The 21,321-nt window shown below is 40.8% G+C and overlaps 1 protein-coding gene across 4 annotated transcripts in view; it reads right to left on the reverse strand.

Annotated features, from left to right (window-relative positions):
* The window catches only part of EIF4B (eukaryotic translation initiation factor 4B), a 35,361-nt gene extending 27,497 nt beyond the window's left edge, over positions 1–7,864 (reverse strand). The window contains exon 1 of one of the 4 annotated variants that reach the window (XM_084877308.1): positions 7,610–7,864. In XM_084877308.1, coding sequence (XP_084733434.1) covers positions 7,610–7,622 — 13 coding nt within the window. In that variant the 5' untranslated portion in view covers positions 7,623–7,864. The remainder of the gene's footprint in view (positions 1–7,609) is intronic. The other 3 variants (XM_084877310.1, XM_084877307.1, XM_084877309.1) reach the window with 3 other exon arrangements.
* Between the last annotated feature and the right edge of the window lie 13,457 nt (positions 7,865–21,321).

Here is a 21,321-nt window from a genome sequence, read left to right on the forward strand (position 1 = left end):
TATGAAAATGAGATATTATACCAAAGGGAATAAATAAGAAATTCCTAAGAATCAACACATTTAAATGTTTTCCAGTCATGAAATCTTCAAGAATCTTCAAGAGACTCCATTTAGTGGACTGATTATTTAGTCCTCAGTACTTCCGAGATGGCACCAACCAATAGCTAATGCAGAGCTGAAAGGACTAAGTCAAGTTCTAGAACTGGCCCCCAAGAGCAGTCACTACATGGTAAAAGAAGCTTTATTGTAACAAAGATCAGTTTCATGGCTTTTAAAGCCATGAGTTCATCCTCCATGTTCCAATTCTTTAAATTTTCAATCCAAGAAAAATCTGTTAACTTGATGCACCATTCGCTTAACTAAAAAGGGTGCTCTTTCACTTGGTACCTACCCGCCTTTCTTTTAAAATCCAACTTATTCCTATAAAGTCCGTTTGCTATGAATAATCTTTTGGACATAGCAAGAACTTGAAGTATTATGGTATCAATGTGCAAACGAGATGAACTTGGCTGCAATAACACAGGGAAAACATGGCCTTGAATGTGAAGTTTCCATGCTTCTCTCAAGGGAATTAATACTATTCCTTCTCCAAAAGTATAATTTATGATCAACCAGGTTATATTGGATCTGTTCTATGCTTCCAAAGAAAGCTGCTCCTGGCTCGTATGCAAAGGCCTAGGGAATTTGAATAAAACATAAAGCATACTTGTGAGGTAGAAAACTTATAGTGTATAGGCTTATTTTAGTTTTCTCTATGTCCTCTAATTCAAATATACTGTCTGGGACTAGTAAGATACTAACTAGAGCACCTTTCCCTCACAAAACTTAATTTAATGTCATCAGCTATGACCAATTATTAACCTGTCTGATCACTGGGACAATAAAAATAGAACTAGTGGTTAGTCTATACAACGGGATCAAGTTCAACATAAGATTAATAAGAATTTGATTAAGGTATCCCTTTCCCCTTTGTTCTACATACACATCTAATAAAAATGCAGAATCTGAAATTAACTTGCCCTTTGGTCTGCTTTTGGCTAAAATCAACTTTCTCGATCAGGATTTCTCAACTTTTACCCCTTGACTCTTGACAAACAAGTCTCCTTCAATGTTATTTGAAATTCCAAAAATAATAAGCAAAAAAAATTAAAGCACTGTTGTAGAATACCTTTTCAAATCATACATCTCCACTTCCCCTGATTCTGTCACTGCCCACTCTAAAAATTTCTGGTTGAGAAATCCATGTTGGATGATGCCAGATTTCATTTAAAGAGGCAAAAACTCTTTCACAAGATTTCTAATTTGTTTGAATTTAGCAGAACTGATTCAATCACAATATAAGCAGCAGAATTAAAGAAATTAGCCTTTATATAGTAAAATCAATAAATCAAGTGGGTGCCAATGTTTGCTTCACTCTATTTTATTCCAAAAACTGAAAAACCATGTTATCTAAATCTTCTATGCCCTCTGCTCCTCTAATATCTATCTAGGCCCATATGTTTAGGATTTCAACAAAGTTCTCTTTATAAGGCAAAACATTGTTTTTAACACTCAAGGTTTATCAATTCCTTGACACAATGATCAAATTGATGACCTACGTCAGTGTTTCCCAACCTTCTCTCATGATGAGAATCACCTGGTGGAGTTGTTAAAACACAGATTCCTGAATCCCAACTAAGAAGTGCTAAACTAGAATTTTTGAGAACATATAGGTAAAATTGCATACCTAACTTAGTGCTCTGTATATAAAATCTGTCTTAGAGCACTAGTTAAGTATACAATTTTACCTATATGTTCCCAAAAATTCTAGTTTAGCACTTCTTAGTTGGGATTCAGGAATCTGTGTTTTAACAACTCCACCAGGTGATTCTCATCATGAGAGAAGGTTGGGAAACACTGATCTACGTAACTCATTTTTCTTTAATCCAATTGGCTAAAAAGTGAAACCAACTTCACAAAACAAGCCCCAATTTAAGACCAAACCTACACGGACTAAGGGGACAGGGGTGGGGCGAAGGAGGAGGGAGGGAATACATGTCCCAGAAACTTTATTAAATCCTCTGACTGCCTGCTGCCTCAATTACGATTGTAACTCACAAGCACTGTGTACAGTGATCTCTAGGTATCCAAGTCCCATGCTCCTTCCCCCATGAATACCCAAATCCTCAGATGCTCAAGTCCCTTATATAAAATAATGGTAAATGCTATATAGTTACTGTATTTAGGGAATAACAACAAAAAAAAGTATATATTGTCCGTACACATGCAACCATTGCAGACCTAAAACTACACAGTATATGCCCAGCAATCATAACCTTTACCCCCGAATGTTTTTTTTCTGTTAGTGATTAGTGACATCTGCCCAAGAGACACCTGAAGGTAGGGGCCCTACTGTACTTGTGAAGCTCTTTTATATGCTCATATAGTTAAATAATAGATCTTAAACCCAGCTGGCATGGCTCAGTGGTTGAGCACCAACCTATGAACGAGGCGGTCATGGTTCGATTCCCCGTCAGGGCATATGCCCGAATTGCGGGCTCCACTCCAGTGTGGGGTGTGCAGGAGATAGTCCAACAAGGATTCTTTCTCATAATTGATGTTACTATCTCTCCCTCTCCTCTATGAAATCAATAAAAATCTATTTTTAAGACATCTTAAAAGTATTTTTCAAAATTAAAGGAATACAAGTCCTAAAACAAGAAATATCTCTAGCATTAATAAACAAAATGTTATGATATATAAAAAAAATAAATACAACTAATCAGCTTAACTGTCAGTTTCTTAATTTCTACATCACCAACATTGCAGGCTAGGTAATTCTGTTGAGAGGACTGTACTGTGCATTGTAGAATGTTACTAGCATATCCAGTTTCTATTCATTAGATGCCAATAAAAGTCCCCACCCCACAATAAAAAATGCCTCGACACTGCTGTATGCCTCCTGGGGAAGACAAAATTGCCCCTGGTTGAGGACCGCTGTTCTAAGTGTTATTTTCACATCAATAAATAAAAGGACAAATAAAAGGAAATGTTAGCCCAAGGTAAAGTACAATAGCAGAAAAGTGAAGGCAATAAACCAAGTATTCAGGATTATCAGGTTGCAGAAAGTAAAAAATATGCTTTATTTTTCTCAGAATGTGTCCCTCTTATTACTCCATTGTATTGGTAATAAAAACACAATTGGCAGCTACTGGAGTGATAAAATCCAGAGAGACTGGCAGATAGTTCTATATTTCAAAACAGAGGATATCTTAAAGTACTATAAGCAATAAAGCCTTTTGGTTGTACAATGCTGCCCACTCCTGCACCTTTCTTAATCTCTTATTTAGGAAGGGGAGTTGAATAATTATTAACATTCAGATGAGTCTTTGTCAAAAATTAAGTTTCTTGCAGAAATCGGTTTGGCTCAGTGGATAGAGCGTCGGCTTGCAGACTGAAAGGTCCCAGGTTCGATTCCGGTCAAGGGCATGTACCTTGGTTGCGGGCACATCCCCAGTAGGGGGTGGGCAAGAGGCAGCTGATTGATGATTCTCTCTCATTGATGTTTCTAACTCTCTATCCCTCTCTCTTCCTCTCTGAAAAATCAATAAAATATATTAAAAATAAAAATTAAGTTTCTTAATTTTAGATCCTGTCAGACTAAGTCCCATTTATTTTATAGGGTTATCAACTTTTCTGAATGTTTTAGTAATCACAGGCTAAGTCAGAAAGTGTCATAAAAACCTGTATAAGATCATAGCAGTATTATTCATACTAGGCAAAAAACCTGGAAACAACCCAAATGTCCACTAACTGATGAACGGATAAAATATAGATGTCTATACAATTTGACATTAAGATCTAAGTTCCTAAATATCCTACAATACAAATGAATCCTGAAAACACTGTAAGTGAAAGAAGCTAATAATGAAAATCCACATATTGTATAAGACATTCAGAATAGATAAATACAAAGAAACGTAGATTAATGCTGGAGAGGTGAGGATAAATGACTGCTAATGGATAAGTTGTTTCTTTTAGGAAGTCAATCCCGACAAATCCTCCAGAATGAAAGATTAATGTTAACAAATGTTTCCTTAAAGAAACAGCATTGTATAAATGCAATCAATGCACCCAAATACAAGAGTATCAGAACTACAGTAATTAGAGCTCCAACTGAAAAGAAGCTTCATTCAATGCAATATCATGATGTTGAGAGGCCTTTCCTTTATTGCATTACAGTTCAGCAGAGTAGAGAATAAAGACTAGGTCAGAACTAATAAGCTCCACTATGTCAACCCCTGGGTTGTTACATATGAACCCCTCTTCTCTGCTCAATTTCATCTTGACAGAGTCAGAGGAAAACGCCTACTGCCCTTTCCACTCAATTTGACAATTATAAAAATAAAAAATAAGCACCTAATACACATCCTGCTAACTACCACACAAAGTACTTGGAGATTATCTGTAAGAGAGGAGCTATAAACATTGAAAAGTAACTTCTTGCTTTGGGTATTTTCCTACCATTAGGACCAAAGCAATATTTATTGCTGACGTTTAAACTGACTTTGGTGTATGCACTTATAAATGTACAAACACATACTTATTACAAATAAGCACTTGGTTAAAAAACAAAGAAACCCACCCACCTGAAGTTCATTTTTTTCTCACCACCATGAAGAGAATAAATTCTAGGCCATTTTGAGACTAATACCAAATAGTAGCGTATTGCATTATAAGCCATACATATATGGTTTGTGAATTATATGTCAAAGTGGTTTAAAGAGTACATACTATCATTGGACACCATCCGCTTTCTATAAAAAACAATCAAACAAGATCCCACATATAATGGCATTTTGTAAGTGTTAAGCAAATGAAAAGGGCCTTTTGTGGGCATATATAAATACTATTTCCAGTTTTAAAGCATTTTACTCTCAAAAATTAACCTGCATCAAACAATTAACATCAAGAAATATACTGAATTACACTGAGAATTTTATAGTTTTACTAGAGCCTGGTGCACAGTAGGGTCCCTAGGCCTGGCCTGCCATCAGGGACATCTTCCACCGCTTCCTGCAATTGGCCCCACCTCTACCAGGAGTAGCCCTCTGTGGCCTGGCCCCACCTACATCCCCCACCACCCACCACCCACCCCTGGTTCCCTGTTCACCATCAGGCAATTGGAGCCTGCCAGCCCAGGAAAGGGACCAAGAGGTGGTCATCATAGTGATTGGTCCAGAGGTCCTTCTGGTCATTCCACCATTAGGATCAATTTGCATATTATCCTTTTATTATGTAGAATCACTACAGCCATATTAGCTGAGTAACCAATATCTTGGAATACTGGTCACTCAACAAAATCAGTGATTAATTGGAGAAGATTCAAACTGGGTAAAGAATTTTGATAAACTCCAAATTCTTCAAGGGCAGACTGTCAGATGTAAACTCGTGCACAGATACTAGCATAGTCTTATGCACAGTTCACAATCTAAAGAGATTTAAGGAATTAAAGGAGATGAGAGCTTCCAAGGAGGTAGAGTAAATATGGAACAGGAGATATCACTAATCCTGTTGACCCTTCTGGTTTTCACTCACTCTGTAAAATGAATGACACAAATTGCTAATATGTCTTCCACTTCTAAATATTCCACAAAAGTTATGGAGAAAGGGAGTATAGCTTTTCCACTAAATATGACACTAAGCTGTTATGATGGCAAATGCAGGCTGAATAAGCACTTTGTTTCAGATGAAGCTTTTGGGCAGCACCCAGAACTTATGACATGGAAGCCAACCTTGTTATTTCCAAGTGGATAATGGAGGAGTCAGGAGTCTCAAAGATTTCGACTTTGCTCTGCCACCTGCATACAGTATGACCTTGAACAAATAATTTCATCTTCTTCAGCTGGGAGATACCACCATCTAGCTACATTTATCTCAGAGCATCAAACGAGACAAGAGACATAAACGTGCTTGGTTGTCCAGTGCTACATCGACGAAAAGGTATGTTCAAATGCACCTCAATTCCCTCAATTTTCCAAAGACACACACAATCCTTAAGTCTCCTGTGTAATAACAGAGATGATAAATTCCCGGTGGTAAACGAGTGTCCAGAGATAGCAGGGGTTCAATAAATATTTTGTAGCATGCAAGGTCAGGCCTGGAAAAAGGAAGGAGTCAATCCTTGGTACTGCAGGGGGTTGGTTGGTTCCTGGGCCTCTGTGGATACTAAAATCCTCATATGCTCAAGTCCTTTACACAGAATGGCACAGTATTTGCATATACACTACATACACCCTCCCATATACTTTTAATCAGCTCTAAATCACTTAGAATACCTAATACAAAGTTATGCTATGTAAATAACTGTTACACTGTACTGTTTAGGAGGTAATACAAAGTCTATACATGAGCAGTACAAGCTAGCTACATAGTACACGCCAGCAACACAACAATCCCTGCCCCCCAATATCTTCCATCTCCGTGGGTTGAACCCTCAGATTAGGAATGCCCACTGTATGTCCCCAGATCCAAAATTAATGCTACAAAATGTTGCACAGTTCACTGCTAATTTCATTAGAAATGCAAACAGACTTGCATGACAGTGATATTCCCCCCCTCCACGAAGGTTAAACAGAAACCAACTCCAGCAACTACCGTAGTATTTTAAAATCACTCCTAGTTCTCCATATCTCGGGGGGGGGGGGGGGGGGGAGAAAGAGCTGAATCCCACCACTGAAGCTATAAAAATTCAACCAAAATGGAAGCTGTCAAGGGATCTGATCTTGCTCGTCATTGTATCTCCAACACCACGAACCGTGCTAGTCTAGTTCGCGTTCGGTAAAAACGTATCGACTTAACCAGAAATTTAGGACTCCACCTTGCTTCCTCTCTTCCAACACGTGGGCGCACCGCCGCGGGTTTCCCAATCCCACCTAACTCTAGTAACTTCGGCCTCCAAACCTAACATTATACCCTTTCCACACGCAGGCCGGGCCACCCTCCAAAAGGGGAAGTGGAAGGGCACAAAACACAGGCACCTAAAACCCTGCCATCTGCGCTCTCGCGCGTGCTTCTAAGGCGCGCCCGTCTCCACTACCTTCAGCTCTCCTTCCGCGCACGCGCACCACGGCCACCTCCCGCCCCTCCAGCTACTCGCGCTCGGGTTCTAACTGTCCCCCCCCCCCTCCCCCCGAATCCCCTGCCCCCACTCCCGTCCGCAACGGCCTCGCGCCGGGGAGACCTGGTCTAGCGTGCACCGTCCGCGCGCCAACCGCCTCCTCCTGTCCTCCACGCCGGCACAGCGCTTCGCGTCTATGAGAGGGCCTCCCGCCTCCCGCAGGTCTCTCTGCGCCTCCTCTTCCTTCCAACTCGAGCCAGAGTCCACCATTACTCCCCGCGCCAACCTCGCGCAGATGGGGTGAAAAGGGGGTGAGGAGGAGGGTGCCCTTCCCCTCCCCCCAAATATCCCGAGGAGGTAACCCAACGGGGCCAAGTCGCCTGCCTGCCGCAGCCTCCAAACCCCAAGGGAAGCAGTGCCGCCGATCCCCCGACTCCAGGGAACCAGAAGATCAGGCTCGGAGAGTGGCCTGGGAACCCGGCCCTTGGACGCACTCGGCCGCTCACTCACCTGAGGCCGCCATGTTGGGAGAGGGAGAGAGAACGCAAAGGACCCGGATGAGGCAATCACGTGATTATAGCGGGAGCTCCGGGCTAGGAGTCGCGAAACTGGGAGGGAGCGGGGAGGAGGAGGGAGGCCGGAGGCGGGGCGTTGCTGTTCTAGGCCCGTAAAGCTGCGTGAGGAGGTGGCGCAGTGTCCTACGGGAAGACCTACGCGACGTGTTGGCCCTAAGGGGTGGGGCCTGGGCTGTCGCGAAACCGTAACGCTTTACGTAGCATTACGTGCCGACTCGGGGCAGGGCCTGAGCCCGGGGCGGGGTCTCCTGGTCTTCGGACTTCCGGTCGGTGGCGTCAGCGGAAGGGGCGGGGCCTCATTGGCTAGAGCCCTTTCTCTGGGAGGGAATGGAAGCGAGCTGGAACTCAGAATGGGTGTGCTACAATTGGTTTTCTGAAGGCGAGGATTCTGGGTTTCTTTTTAAATTTCTGTGTGTTGAAGCAAAACAAGCCCACAATCCTGGGTAAGGATGGTTTTAATTGAGCTTGTTTAGAAGGAATAAAAGTAAAAGGTAGAGAACACTTAACTTGCCATGTGTGTGTGTTTTTTTTTTTTTTTTTTTTAAAACCTCATTTAATTCTTCATTTCACTGGCTTGGTTCAGTCCAACTCAGGCTCCATTTTTCACAGACGAGTGCTATCCATGCTTCTCCAGCTAATGCTGCACTTTATCATATATTATTTGTCATATTAGTATTTCATTCAATGAAAAATTACTATATGTCAGGTACTGTTACTGGCTTTTTTGAATACAAGTGATAAAACCTGCTGGAACCGGTTTGGCTTAGTGGATAGAACGTCAGCCTGCGAACTGAAAGGTTCCAGGTTCCCGGTCAAGGGCATGTACCTATTATAGATAGCTGGCACATTCCCAGTAGGGGGTGTGCAAGAGACAGCTGATGGATGATTCTCTCCCATCAATGTTTCTAACTCTCTATCCCTCTCCCTCTCTGTAAAAAAAACAATAAAATATATATTTTTTTTTAAAAAAAGAGAGAGATAACAAAACCTCCCCAAAGGAGGTTACAGTTCAGTAAGGGAAAAATAAACACTCCATAATCAAGGTGATTTTGATAAGAGGTGACTGGGTGGAGCTTTAGATTGCCTTGTCAGGATAGACAAGCCTCCGAGGTAGTGACATTTAAACTGAGATCTGAATTACAAATAGCCAGCCCTGTGAAGATCTTTAGGAGAAGTCAGGAGATACACAACTAGGTCAAAAGCTCCAAGGCCTAAACATCTTGGCAAGTTGAAGAATTTAAAGGCTGGTAGCTGGAGTGTGGTAAGGGAAGGATACAAGATGGAGTTTGAGAACTAGGTAGAGGTTGGATCACGTGTGGCTTTGTAAACCAGGTTTAGTAGTTTGATTTTATTCCAAGTGGGTTGGGAAAGCATAGAAAATTTTGTACTATAAGGGAATGTCATTACTTGAAATAAAAATTTGAGAAGAATTAGTATCTTGATGTGGTTGGTGTTTACGACTGTGTATGTAAAAATTCATTGCATAATACACTTAAAATATGTGCATTTTACTTATAGAAGTTATATTTTAATGCAAAAAAGGAGGCCACAACAAGAATACTCAGGCTATTGAGTGGAGAGTGGATTATATAGATGCAGTAATGGAAGAGAAAGACCAGTTAGTTAAAAGGTGTTGCTAGCTGAAACCGGTTTGGCTCAGTGGATAGAGCCTTGGCATGCAGACTGAAGGGTCCCAGGTTCGATTTTGGTCAAGGGCATGTACCTTGGTTGAGGGCACATCCCCAGTAGGGGGTGTGCAAGAGGCGGCTGATGGATGTTTCTAACTCTCTATTCCTCTCCCTTCTTCTCTGTAAAAAGTCAACAAAAAAAGGTGTTGCTGCCAGAGCCTCATTATGACTTTTCTTTTTAAAAAAATAACATATTTTTGTTGGTTTCAGAGAGGAAGGGAAAGAGAGATATAGATTAATGATGAGAGACTATCATTGATCAGCTGCCTCCTACACACCCACACTGGGAATGAGCCCCCATCCTGGGCATGTGCCCTGACCTGGAATCGAACTGAGACCTCCTAGCTCTATTATGACATTTCGTAAACTCTAGGCACTTTTGCCTTTATAAGCTCCTTTCTCCATAAAAGCAATATTAAAAATTATATTTTATGATTATTGGTTTAAAGACAAATATATTAATACTAGAGGCCTGAGAATTTCAGGTGCATGAAATTCATGCCATGGTAGAATCCCTAGGCCTGGCCAGCCATCAGGGCCTTCATTCTGTGCCGCCCTCTGGTGGCCAGCGCACATCATAGCCAGCAATGGAACTCTGGGTTGAACTCCTGAGGGGATACTTTGCATATTAGCCTTTTATGTATAGAAATAACACATGAAAACATTTTCTTTAACCTCAGTGGTGGGGACTAGGTACTGTGCCTGCTGTGCCTACTGGATAAGTCAGCGCTAGCTGCTATAATCCTTGTGAGAGAAGATGGTGGTCCAGCCATGAGTATAGAGATGGAAAGGGATAGATGCAGAACTATTTTGGAAGTAGGCTTGGTGATTGCATAGTCATGGAGAGCACAGGAGAGGGAGCTGTCAAAGATGACTCCCAAGTTTTTGGCATGAACATATGGGTGATGCTATTCAGTTAAATCGCAAAGCCTGGCGTAGAGCAGGTTTGGAGTGTGGGTGTGTGGGCTCTGTTTTGGCAATATTAAGTTTGAGGTGGTTACCAGTTCAGTGCTTCTCACATTTTAATGTGATTATGAGTTACCTAGAGAATTTGTAAAAAGCCATATTCCAATTCAGTAGGACTGGGGCAAGCCTGAGATTTTATATTTCTTCTGGTTTGGGTCATTAAAATGGAATGATATTTGAGAATTAAGCAAAAAAAGCATTGGCCCAATTACTGTTGGGGACAGTATATTTCAGAAAGTTCTGAGAAAAGCCAAATAAGATAGAAATGTACAAGGTAGGGAAAGACTTCCATTTTCTAAGCACCTATATATTTCATGGTAATACAGGCAGTTAAAAAACTAATTTGCATAGCCCTCACAATGGCCCTCACAAGGTTAATACTATTTTTTTAAATATATATTTTATTGATTTCTTACAGAGAGGAAGGGAGAGGGATAGAAAGTTAGAAACATCGATGAGAGAGAAACATCGACCAGCTGCCTCCTGCATCGCCCCCACTGGGGATGTGCCTACAACCAAGTTACATGCCCTTGACCAGAATCAAACCTGGGACCTTTCAGTCCCCAAACCGATGCTCTATCCGTTGAGCCAAACCGGTTTCGGCTCCCCTATCATTTTTACCCTGACCACTACATTAGTCTCCTAATGAGTTTGTTTGCTTTAATCCGTGTAATGTGTAGCTACCAGATTTATTTTTCTAAAGCATAGTTCTGAATACATCCCCTTGCTAATAAACTTTCCTACGACTCTTTCTACTTGGCTTGGGAGAACATTCAGGATTGGTATACTCCCTCCTCAAATCATTTTTTTTCTACTATCCTCCCTTGTCTGCAGTTATATTCCAAACATGTACACCTGTGTTTTTCTAACTTATTCTCCCCCCCACCCCCTTTGCTCTTTGTTTTTTGCCTGAATACTCTTTCCTCATTCACTACCAAATCAGTCAATAATCAAGGGCTCTTCAAAAGGAAGCTTTTTTTGAGCTTCTTTCTCTGAATTCCACCAGGACTGCACCTATATCTTCTTTTGGCATTTGTCATTTTCCTCCTTTAATTGCCTTCACTCCTCCTCCATCAACTCCTCAAGGGCAGAGTTCATGTTGATTATCTTTGTGTTTTCTGTGCATCAGCATTTGGAACATTATTAGTGCTCAGTATATATTTATTGTTGCTACAGTCAGACTTTCAAGGAATTATACTCATTGAGGCTATCTTAACACACATTGATTCATATATCTGGATTCATTTAGTGTTCATCAAACTGGAAAATGTAGCCTTTAAAATCAGTGATTTCTTCCACAGGAAAAGAGCAAACAAGGTTCCTCTTTTGGACTTTTTCAAACTTAAAAATGTTTGGAAACTAGGTTAAAATAAAGCAAAGAAGCAAATGCATATGTTTATTTTCCAGAGTCTGAGTTTACTAAGCTAATTGGCTTAACTTAATATTTGAGGTTTTTACAATAACTTGGTTGAAATAGTCCAGATTTTCTTTTGAAAACCATCCTGTTATATATACACACTCAACACAAACAAATAAAAATATATATAAACAGCAAATACTTATACATGGCAGTTTAAAAAAAATCTCAACTACAGCCAGCTTGGTTGGTTGGAGTGTCATCCTGTACATCAAAAGATGGCTGGTTTGATTCTCAGTCAGAGCACATACCAAGGTTTTGGTTGGATCCCTGGTCAGTCAAGGCACGTGAGGGAGGCAACTGATCAATATTTCCCTCTCACATCTTTCTTCATTCCTCCTTCTAAACAACAAAACAAAACAAAACAAAACAAAACCAAAACACAAATGTTATCTTCCTATAAAAAACAACCTCAACTATATTAATAAATTTTAATTATATAGCCCTAGCTGGTTTGGCTCTATGGATAGAGTGTTGGCCTGCGGATTGAAGGGTCCTGGATTTAATTCCAGTCAAGGGCACATGTCTGGGTTGCAGGCTCAATTCCCAGTAGGGGCATGCAGGAGGTCATCCTTGATGTTTCTATCTCTCTCCCCTCCTCTCTGAAATCAATAAATATATATTAAAAATATTTTAGTTATATAAATAATTCCCTGTCCCTCTCTGAGCCATAGAATTCTAATCTGTAAAAGGAGGGTATTTAACTAGATGATTTCAAAGATCTTTTTTGTCATTTTATGATTTTATCATTGGTGATGCTAATTGTGGATATTATTATCTTCCTTCTTGTAAAACTGGCAAAGACATTCTTCAGATAACCAGGACTAAGCTAATCTATAATAATAAAAACATAATATGCTAATTAGACCAGACGACCTTCCACCAGGGGTCTTCAAACTATGGCCCGCGGGCCACATGCAGCCCCCAGGGGAGTCTGATCCTGCCCGCCAGGTTTTTTGGGCAGTGAGCGCAGCCAAGGTGTTACAGTAGGGATTAGTAGTTCATATAGTCCGGCCCTCCAGCTCTCTGAGGGACCGTGATCTGGCCCCCACTTTAAAAAGTTTGAGGACCCCTGTTCCAGACGAAGCCAGGGCTTCGAGGGAAGCCCAGGTCCTGGGTGCCAGGGGGAAGCTGGTGCTACGTAGCAGCCGGGAGGGTGGGGGTGAGGGCAGAAAGGCCTACTCTTGCACAAACTTTATGTATCGGGCCTCTAATCCATTAATTAGAGAATATGGTTCATATGCCAGTTACTTCCATTTTGTTCAGCTTGTGTAGCTGAAATAATAAACTGTCATCGTTTTCTGCTTTATGACCGCACAAGCCAAGCAAAATTTGTTATTACTTTAACAACGTGTATTTATCTAAAGTAAGTCCTTTTATCACTGAGTTTTGAATGTGTAAGGTTAATTTTAAATATATATCAGTATTATTTAGGGGTTCTATTTAAAAAATCTTTTTTTAAACTTTTTTTTATTGTTTAAAGTATTACATATAGTAGTACATATATCTCCCCCTCTATTGCCCCTATTTACTTTACTCCAGTTTTCCCTAACCCCAGTTGCATGCCCTCATCCCATGCCCACTGTGTCTTGTGTCCATTGGTTGTGGTTATATACAAGTCTTTTGGTTGATCTCTTTTCCCCCCTCCCCAACACTCACAGCCTTCCCGTTGTAATTTGAGTCTTTTGGGCGCTTTACTGCAACCAAGGTACATGCCCTTGACCGGAATTGAACCTGGGACCCTTCAGTCCACAGGCCAATGTTCTATCCACTGAGCCAGACCGGTTAGGGCTTTTGTCAAATATTAATTGAGCATAATGGTTTGGGTTGATGCCAGAAACCTATCATTGTCTCACAATTAAAAGATGTAAAAGGCTGGTCAACCTTGAAGCTCTAAAAGGTCAGAGCCAACCACTCCCTATCTAATTGAGACAATGGTAACTGAGGCAACTTCTCCATCAAATAATCATGAAATCCTTACTGATAAGATAATCCAATTATTACCTGTCTAAGGGCTATGGGTGTATCCCAAACTTGCTTACGGGTAATGGGTGTATTCCATAGTCTCAATAAAAGGGATAGCATGGCCCGAGCCTAGAAGTAGTCCTCCCACTAGAGATGGGCTCCCACCTGGCCCCCCATATTGCCAAATTAAATTTATTTTAGTCTCTTTCACTTGTATGTGGCCCTTCTCCAGAACCTGAACCCTGAACTGGAACTCTGAACCATGCGGATGTGAAAGGAGTTCCTACAGGTCAATATCTGGGTTCTCTATTCTTTGCCATTGGCCTATATGTTTGTTCTCGTGCCAGTACCAGGCTGTTTTGAGAACAGTGGCTTTGTAATACGGCTTGAAATCTGATATTGAGATCCCACCGACTTTGTTCTTTCTCAGGATTGTTGTGGCTATTCGGGGTCTTCTTTTTTATTCCAGATGAATTTTGGGGGAGTTCTTTGTAAGTCTGTGAAATATGCCATTGGTATTTTATTTATTTATTTATTTATTTATTTATTTATTTATTTATTTAAGCTGTGTGTATTTTTATTTATTAATTATTATTTTTAATTTTTAATTTTTATTAAATTATTATTTGTGTACATATTTTATCATTGCCCCCCCTCCCATACACACCCACCCTCCCCAGAGTTTTGTGTCCATTGGTTGTACTTATATGCATGTATACAAGTCCTTCGGTTGATCTATTATCTCTCCCAGATCTCCCTACCCTCCCCGCTGTAATTTGACAGTCTGCTTGTTGCTTTACTGTCTCTATATCTATCTTTTTGTTCATCAGTTTATAATGTTCTTTATTATCCATAAATGAGTGAGGTCATGTGGTGTTTCTCTTTCATTGACTGGCTTATTTCACTCAGCATGATGTTCTCCAATTCCATTCAGGTTGCTGCAAATGATGAGAATTCCTTCTTTTTTATGGCAGCATGGTATTCCATTGTGCAGATGTACCATAGTTTTGTGATCCAATCATCTGCTGACAGGTACCTAGGCTGTTTCCAAATCCTAGCTATTGTAGATTGTGCTGCTATGAACATAGGGGTGCATATATCCTTTCTGATTGGTGTTTCTAGTTTCTTGGGATATATTCCTAAGAGTGGGATTACTGGGCCAAATCGGAGTTCCATTTTCAGTTTTTTGAGGAAACTCCACACTGTTCTCCACAGTGGTTGCACCAGTCTGCATTCCCACCAGCAGTGCACGAGGGTTCCTTTTTCTCCACAACCTCGCCAACACTTGTCGTTTGTTGATTTGTTGATGTTGGCCATTCTGACAGGTGTGAGATGGTACCGCATTGTTGTTTTGATTTGCATCTCTCAGATAATTAGTGACTTTGAGCATGTTTTCATGTGCCTTTTGGCCTTCTTTCTGTCTTCTTTTGAAAATATTCTATTTAGGTCCATTGCCCATTTTTTAATTGGATCATTCATTTTCCTTTTATTTAGTTGTATAAGCTGTCTGTAGATGTTGGAGATGAAACCTTTATCAGTGATAACATTTGCAAATATGTTCTCCCATACAGTGGGCTTTCTTGTTGTTTTGTTTATGGTTTCTTTTGATGTAAAAAAGCTTTTTATTTTGATGTAGTCCCATTTGTTTATTTTCTCTTTAGCTTCCATTGCCCTAGGGGCAGTATCAGTGAAGAAGTTCTTTTGGCATATGTCTGAGATTTTGCTGCCTGTGTCTGCCTCTAGTATTTTTATGGTTTCCCGTCTGATGTTTAAACCCTATATCCATTTTGAGTTTATTTTTGTGTATGGTGTAAGTTGGCGATCTAGTTTCATTCTTTTGCATGTATCTGTCCAATTTTCCCAACACCATTTATTGAAGAGACTGTCTTGACTCCATTGTATATTCATGCCTCCTTTGTCAAATATTAATTTGCATAGTGATTTGGGTTGATATCTGGGTTCTTGATTCTATTCCATTTATCTATATGTCTGTTCTTGTGCCAGTACCAGGCTGTTTTGAGGACAGTGGCTTTATAATATAGCTTGAAATCTGGTATTGAGATCCCTCCTACTTTACTCTTCTTTCTCAGGATTGCTGTGGCTATTCGGGGTCTTTTATTGTTCCAGATGAACTTTTGGAGAGTTCTTTCTAGGTCAGTGAAATATGCCGTTGGTATTTTAATGGGGAGTGCATTGAACCTATAGATTGCTTTGGGAAGTATGGACATTTTGATGATGTTGATTCTACCAATCCATGAACATGGTATGTTCTTCCATCTGTTTACATCTTCCTCTATCTCTTTTTTCAATGTCGTGTAGTTTTTTGTTATTTATTTATTTATTTATTTATTTATTATTTTTTAACATATTTTATTTATTTTTTACAGAGAGGAAGAGAGAGGGACAGAGAGTTAGAAACATCAGTGAGAGAGAATCATCAATCAGCTGCCTCCTGCACCACCCCCACTGGGGATGTACCCGCAACCAAGGTACATGCCCTTGACTGGAATCGAACCCGGGACCTTTCAGTCCGCAGACCGATACTCTACCACTGAGCCAAACCAGTTTCAGCAATAATAATAATCTATACTAATAAAAGAGAAAGATGCAAATTGACCATACCTTTGCAACACCTACCAGCCAATCAGGAGCAAGTATGCAAATTATCACAACAAAGGTGGGAGGTTAATTTGCATACTCAGGCGCTGAGCGGCTGGAGGTGGGACAGGACACTCGCATCATTGCTATGGTGACAACACAGGCTTTCTGCACTGCCCCAGCAGCTCCGGGCCTCTGGGCAGCGTGGGAAGGCAGAAAGGTGGCTCTGGGCTGGAGCAAAGGTGGCTCTGGCTGGAGCAAAGGGGGTGCAGGAAGCCAGGGGAAGGAAGGCCCATTCTTGCACGAATCTTCATGCATTGGGCCTCTAGTAATAATAATAAACCAGAATGATATATAAAACAAACACTTTAAAGGGACAACACATACACTGAGTCTTTCTCAGTAATATTTTCCATGGGGATCTGTACTGTCTAGAGCACATGTGTCAAACACAAGGCCCGCGGGCCAAATCCAGCCCGCCAGGCCTTGCAATGTGGCCTGCACCGCGCTGTTATCACTGCACTCCGCTGTCAGTTTATGACATTGTCAGTTTATGACTGTTCAGTAAACCATTCGGCCCGCGATTTAGGCTGGATTTTAGATTTTGGCCCCTTCTCTGATTGAGTTCGACACCCCTAGTCTAGAGCTTACTAATGTAGGTTCTCATTGCAAGGGTAAACAGGACGCACAGTGCACGGGGAAATAAAGAGGATAGAATATAGGAGTCTTTTTTTACTATGAGGAATTTGAAATATGCAAATGGTTGTGACACAAAAACATTTTTAATCTTCATCTTTGGAGAAGAAGCAGGCATCCCCTCAGTGGGAAAAGTATGGCTAGGTCACCTCCCAGGGTCTGTCACTTATAGAAGCTACCTTAGGAAGGCGAGGAAGGGCAGGGAGACCTCTGGCCAGTGTAGGGTTCTGTTATGATGGTTATTCCCTAGTAGCATTTCACAGGATTCTCTCACCAGCCTTCCTCTCTCTTTGTACCCAAGGCTGCAAATGCAAAGTGCCTCCAGGAACCCAGCAGGTAATGTGAATGATTAAAGTACCCTGGTAGGCATTGGGACATACTGCAAGCAGAGCATATACTCCCTGTGGCAGAGACACTTACTGTTCACTCAGTATCCATGAGCTTCTTGCTGCGGGCATGTGCCTAGTTCTGGCAAATGGACTGTCAGTGGAAGTAACGTGTGTCCTGTCCAGTCAGAAGCTTTACACACGTTTGTTCTCGGCTTATGTGACTGTGGAGAACACAAATCGAAATAGAGCCATTAGGTATAAGTAGCCTGGGTCCCTGAGTCACTGCTAGGAAGAAAGTTGCCTGATTCACCCTGGACTTTGCATGAACAACAACAACAAAAAAATCTTCATTGTGTTAAAACCCTTCTATTTTGGTACGGTAGCTTAGCCTATCCTATGCATCTTCTTTAAAGGCAGCGGTCATGACTCAGTCCAGACTCCTACTGTCAAGTGAAGTGTGGGCTCAGCGTTGTCAGTCTTCCACTTTTTAGAAGATCAACCAGAAATAAGAATTTTGGGGGTTAAGTTCCAATACTGCTCCCATCCTTCCATTCTGTACCACCCCCACTGTCTTTGCTCTACTTATGACTTTCCTTTTCCCTCTGCTTCAGGAATTGTCCCACTTCGTTTCCATTTAGTCTACCCAGCACACAGTGAGTGCCTGCATCAAATTTCCTAAAACAGGGCTCTGTGATGGTTAACTTTAAGTGTTAACTTGACTGGGAAGAGATGCCAAGGCAGCTGGTAAAACATGATTTCTGGGTGTTTCTGTTAGGGTGTCCCTGGGAGAGATTAGCCTTTGAATTAGCCTTTGAACAAAGCATCATCGCCTTCACCGGTTTTGATGCAGCATCATTCAGTCAGATGAGGACTTGAAGAGAACAAGGCAGAGGAAGGGCGAACTCAATGTCTCTGCTTGTGCTGAGATATCTATCTTCTCTTGACCTTGGACATCGGTGCTTCTGGCTCTCCAGCCTTTTGATGCAGACTGAATTATACTACTGGCTTTCCTAGACTTGGGGACAGCAGATCATGGGACTTCTCAGCTTCCATAATTGCATGATCCAATTCCTATACTAAATCTTATGTTATATATTTCTGAATATTCTATTGGTTTTATTTTTCTGGAGAACTCTGACTAATGTACACATTCTACACCTTTCCAAGGCCCTACTCCCTAGCATTGAAAGCACTTCATAATCTGCCTTTAGTTTGCTTCTCCAACATTATCTGTTGCTCCCAACTTTTGCCTTGCCCAGACACTGTTACCATTCTCTTCACCTAGAATAGCTGTACCTTCTCAGTTTGCCAAGTCCTACCTATTCCAACACATTGCCCCAAGTCATCTTCTTGGCCTGTCTCTTATTTAGTTGTGCATTTGGTTTATTCCATCCTCCTAATTAGATTATAACCCCAGGAGGTATTTGAAAAAAAGTATTTATTGATTTCAGAGAGGAAGGGAGATAGAAACATCAATGATGAGAAAGAATCATTGATTGGCCGCTTACACCCCCGACTTGAGATCGAGCCCACAACCTGGGCATGAGCCCCGACCTGGAATCGAACTGTGACCTCCCAGGATATATATATATATATATATATATATATATATATATATATATATATATATATATATATATATATATATATTTAAATACATTTTTATTGATTTTTAGAGAGGGAAGAAGGGAGAGAGAAAGAGCGATAGATGGAAACATCGATAACATCGATGGGCCGCCTCCTGCACACCCCCTATTGGGGATTGAGCTAGAAACCCCCGGCACGGTGCCCTGACTGGGAATTGAACCAGTGATCTCTTGGTGCATGGAATGACACCTAACCAACTGAGCCACACTAGCTTTGTTTCTCTCCCACTCCTGGAAGTATTTTATACATTTTTTCCTCTCTCCTCCAAGGTCTTCTACCTTATAAATGTTCTCTTTTTTTGGTTAATTCTCACCTGAGCATATTTTTTCCACTGATTTTTTTTTTTTTTTTTTTTTTTTTTTTTTTTTTTTTTTAAAGAGAGAGTGGAAGGGGAGTGAGGGAGGGGGAGAGGAAGAGAGAAAAACATTTATGTGAGCAAAACAGATCCGTTGGTTGCTTCCTGCATGAACCCTGACCAGGGCTGGGTATCAAACTTGCAACCCAGGTAGTGCCCTTGAGCAGGAATGGAACCCATGGCTCTTTGATGCTTGGGTCCTCACTCTAACCTGCCAGGGCTACAAACCATTCTTTTTAAAAAATATATTTTTATTGATTAGAAATGAAGGGAGAAATAGAGACATCAATGATGAGAGAGGATCACTGATCTGTTGCCTCTAGCACGCCTTCTACGGGGATCTAGCCTGCAGCTGGGCATGTGCCCTGACAGGAAACCTCCTGGTTTATAAGTTAACGCTCAATTGCTGAACCACACTGGCGGGGATAAATGCTCTTTTTTATGAGGATTTCTGCTTGAGTGTAGGTGGGATTTTTCTTGCCCAAACCCAACCTCTATCACCAAAGATGCCATAGTTTCCACTTCCTGGATTTGAGATTGTTAGTCAAAGGAGAAACTAGGGAGGACTTTGGCTGGAGATTTGTCATGTAGGGTTTCAAACCTGAATCCAGCTCTGGACCCAGGCAGGAGAGCAGCCTGGGGTTGCTTATTAGGACAGGCTTGTTTGACATTAGCAGAGACAAGTTCTCTCTTTCCCCTTTCACTTACCAGTTCAGACTTTTTAATTCTGAAATATGTTTGAGAAACAACTAAAGGCCTCTCAGGAGTTTACCAATCTACAGTTAATTGTGTGCTTTTGGCAGGTATTGGTAAGAAAATAATTCAACTAATTAATAATTTTTATTGTATGTCTGTGGATAAATGAGAAATGATTAGTGAAATACTCTCTAACAGACAAATCAAAGGTAAATGCAACAGGGGACAGCGGTAGGGATGACATAATCACAAAGCCTGGTCAAGTTGACCTTTCCCATCTTGACCTTGCCGTGTTTGGGACGATCTCATTCCCGCTCTCTTTCCTTATCCAAATCCTACTTGTCCTGCAAGGATCAGCTAAGACCACTCCTTCCCGGAAGCCATCCCAGATGACTCCACACTCTATTGCCCTGTTTTGAATACCAGGGTTAGTAATCTTTGCCACAGTTTAGAGATTAATGATGTATATAAACTCTTCGCTGCTTTGTGTGATTTCCCAACTAAATTCTAAGTTATTTGAATATTACAAATAACAATAAAGCAGATATGTTTATTAAGCATTTGTTATGAGCTTGATGCTATGCTAATATATATTTTATTTAATTTAAGCCACCAAACAACTCCATGGGAGATACTGTTATTATTACCATTTTATAGCTGAGGCAACTATGTTATAGGATAATTTTCTAATGGCTCACATACAAATGTGAAGTGAACACACATCAAATATTTTATTTAACTCACTAAGGAGGGAACCTACAATTTGTTAAAAACAATTGAAAGAAGAATCTGAAGAGCAGACTTTATAAGCTATTAGGAATGCTGAAATGAATTTGCCAATAGGGACAAAACTGGTTAATATCCTACAGGTATGAAAATGTAATATTTGGAATCATCTTTTCTGTTGGGTGGGAACCAATTTTATCTATCTGGACAAAGTTCATTTGTATTTCTCTGGACAAAATAATTTGTATTAATGTCATTTTTTCAACTTACAAAGCTGTAAATGAATCTAGTAAAAAAGATTATACTGAACATATTGATTATCTTCTTGGTATAGCCTACATAATAAAAGAGTAATATGTAAATTAACCACCACTCTGCTCCACAAACCACACCTGCCAGCCAATCAGAGTGAGTATGCAAATTAACTCCAACCAAGATATCTGCAGCCACAGAGGCTTGGGTTTCTCTGGCAATGGAAGAAGCCAAGTTTTCCACCCACCCTAGCATGCCTAAGCCTTCACTCCAGGATACAAAGTTTCAATTATAGAAGGTAAACAAATCCAG

Source organism: Pipistrellus hanaki (assembly GCF_964339955.1).
Source record: "Pipistrellus hanaki genome assembly, chromosome: 3".
Lineage (NCBI taxonomy): Eukaryota > Metazoa > Chordata > Mammalia > Chiroptera > Vespertilionidae > Pipistrellus > Pipistrellus hanaki.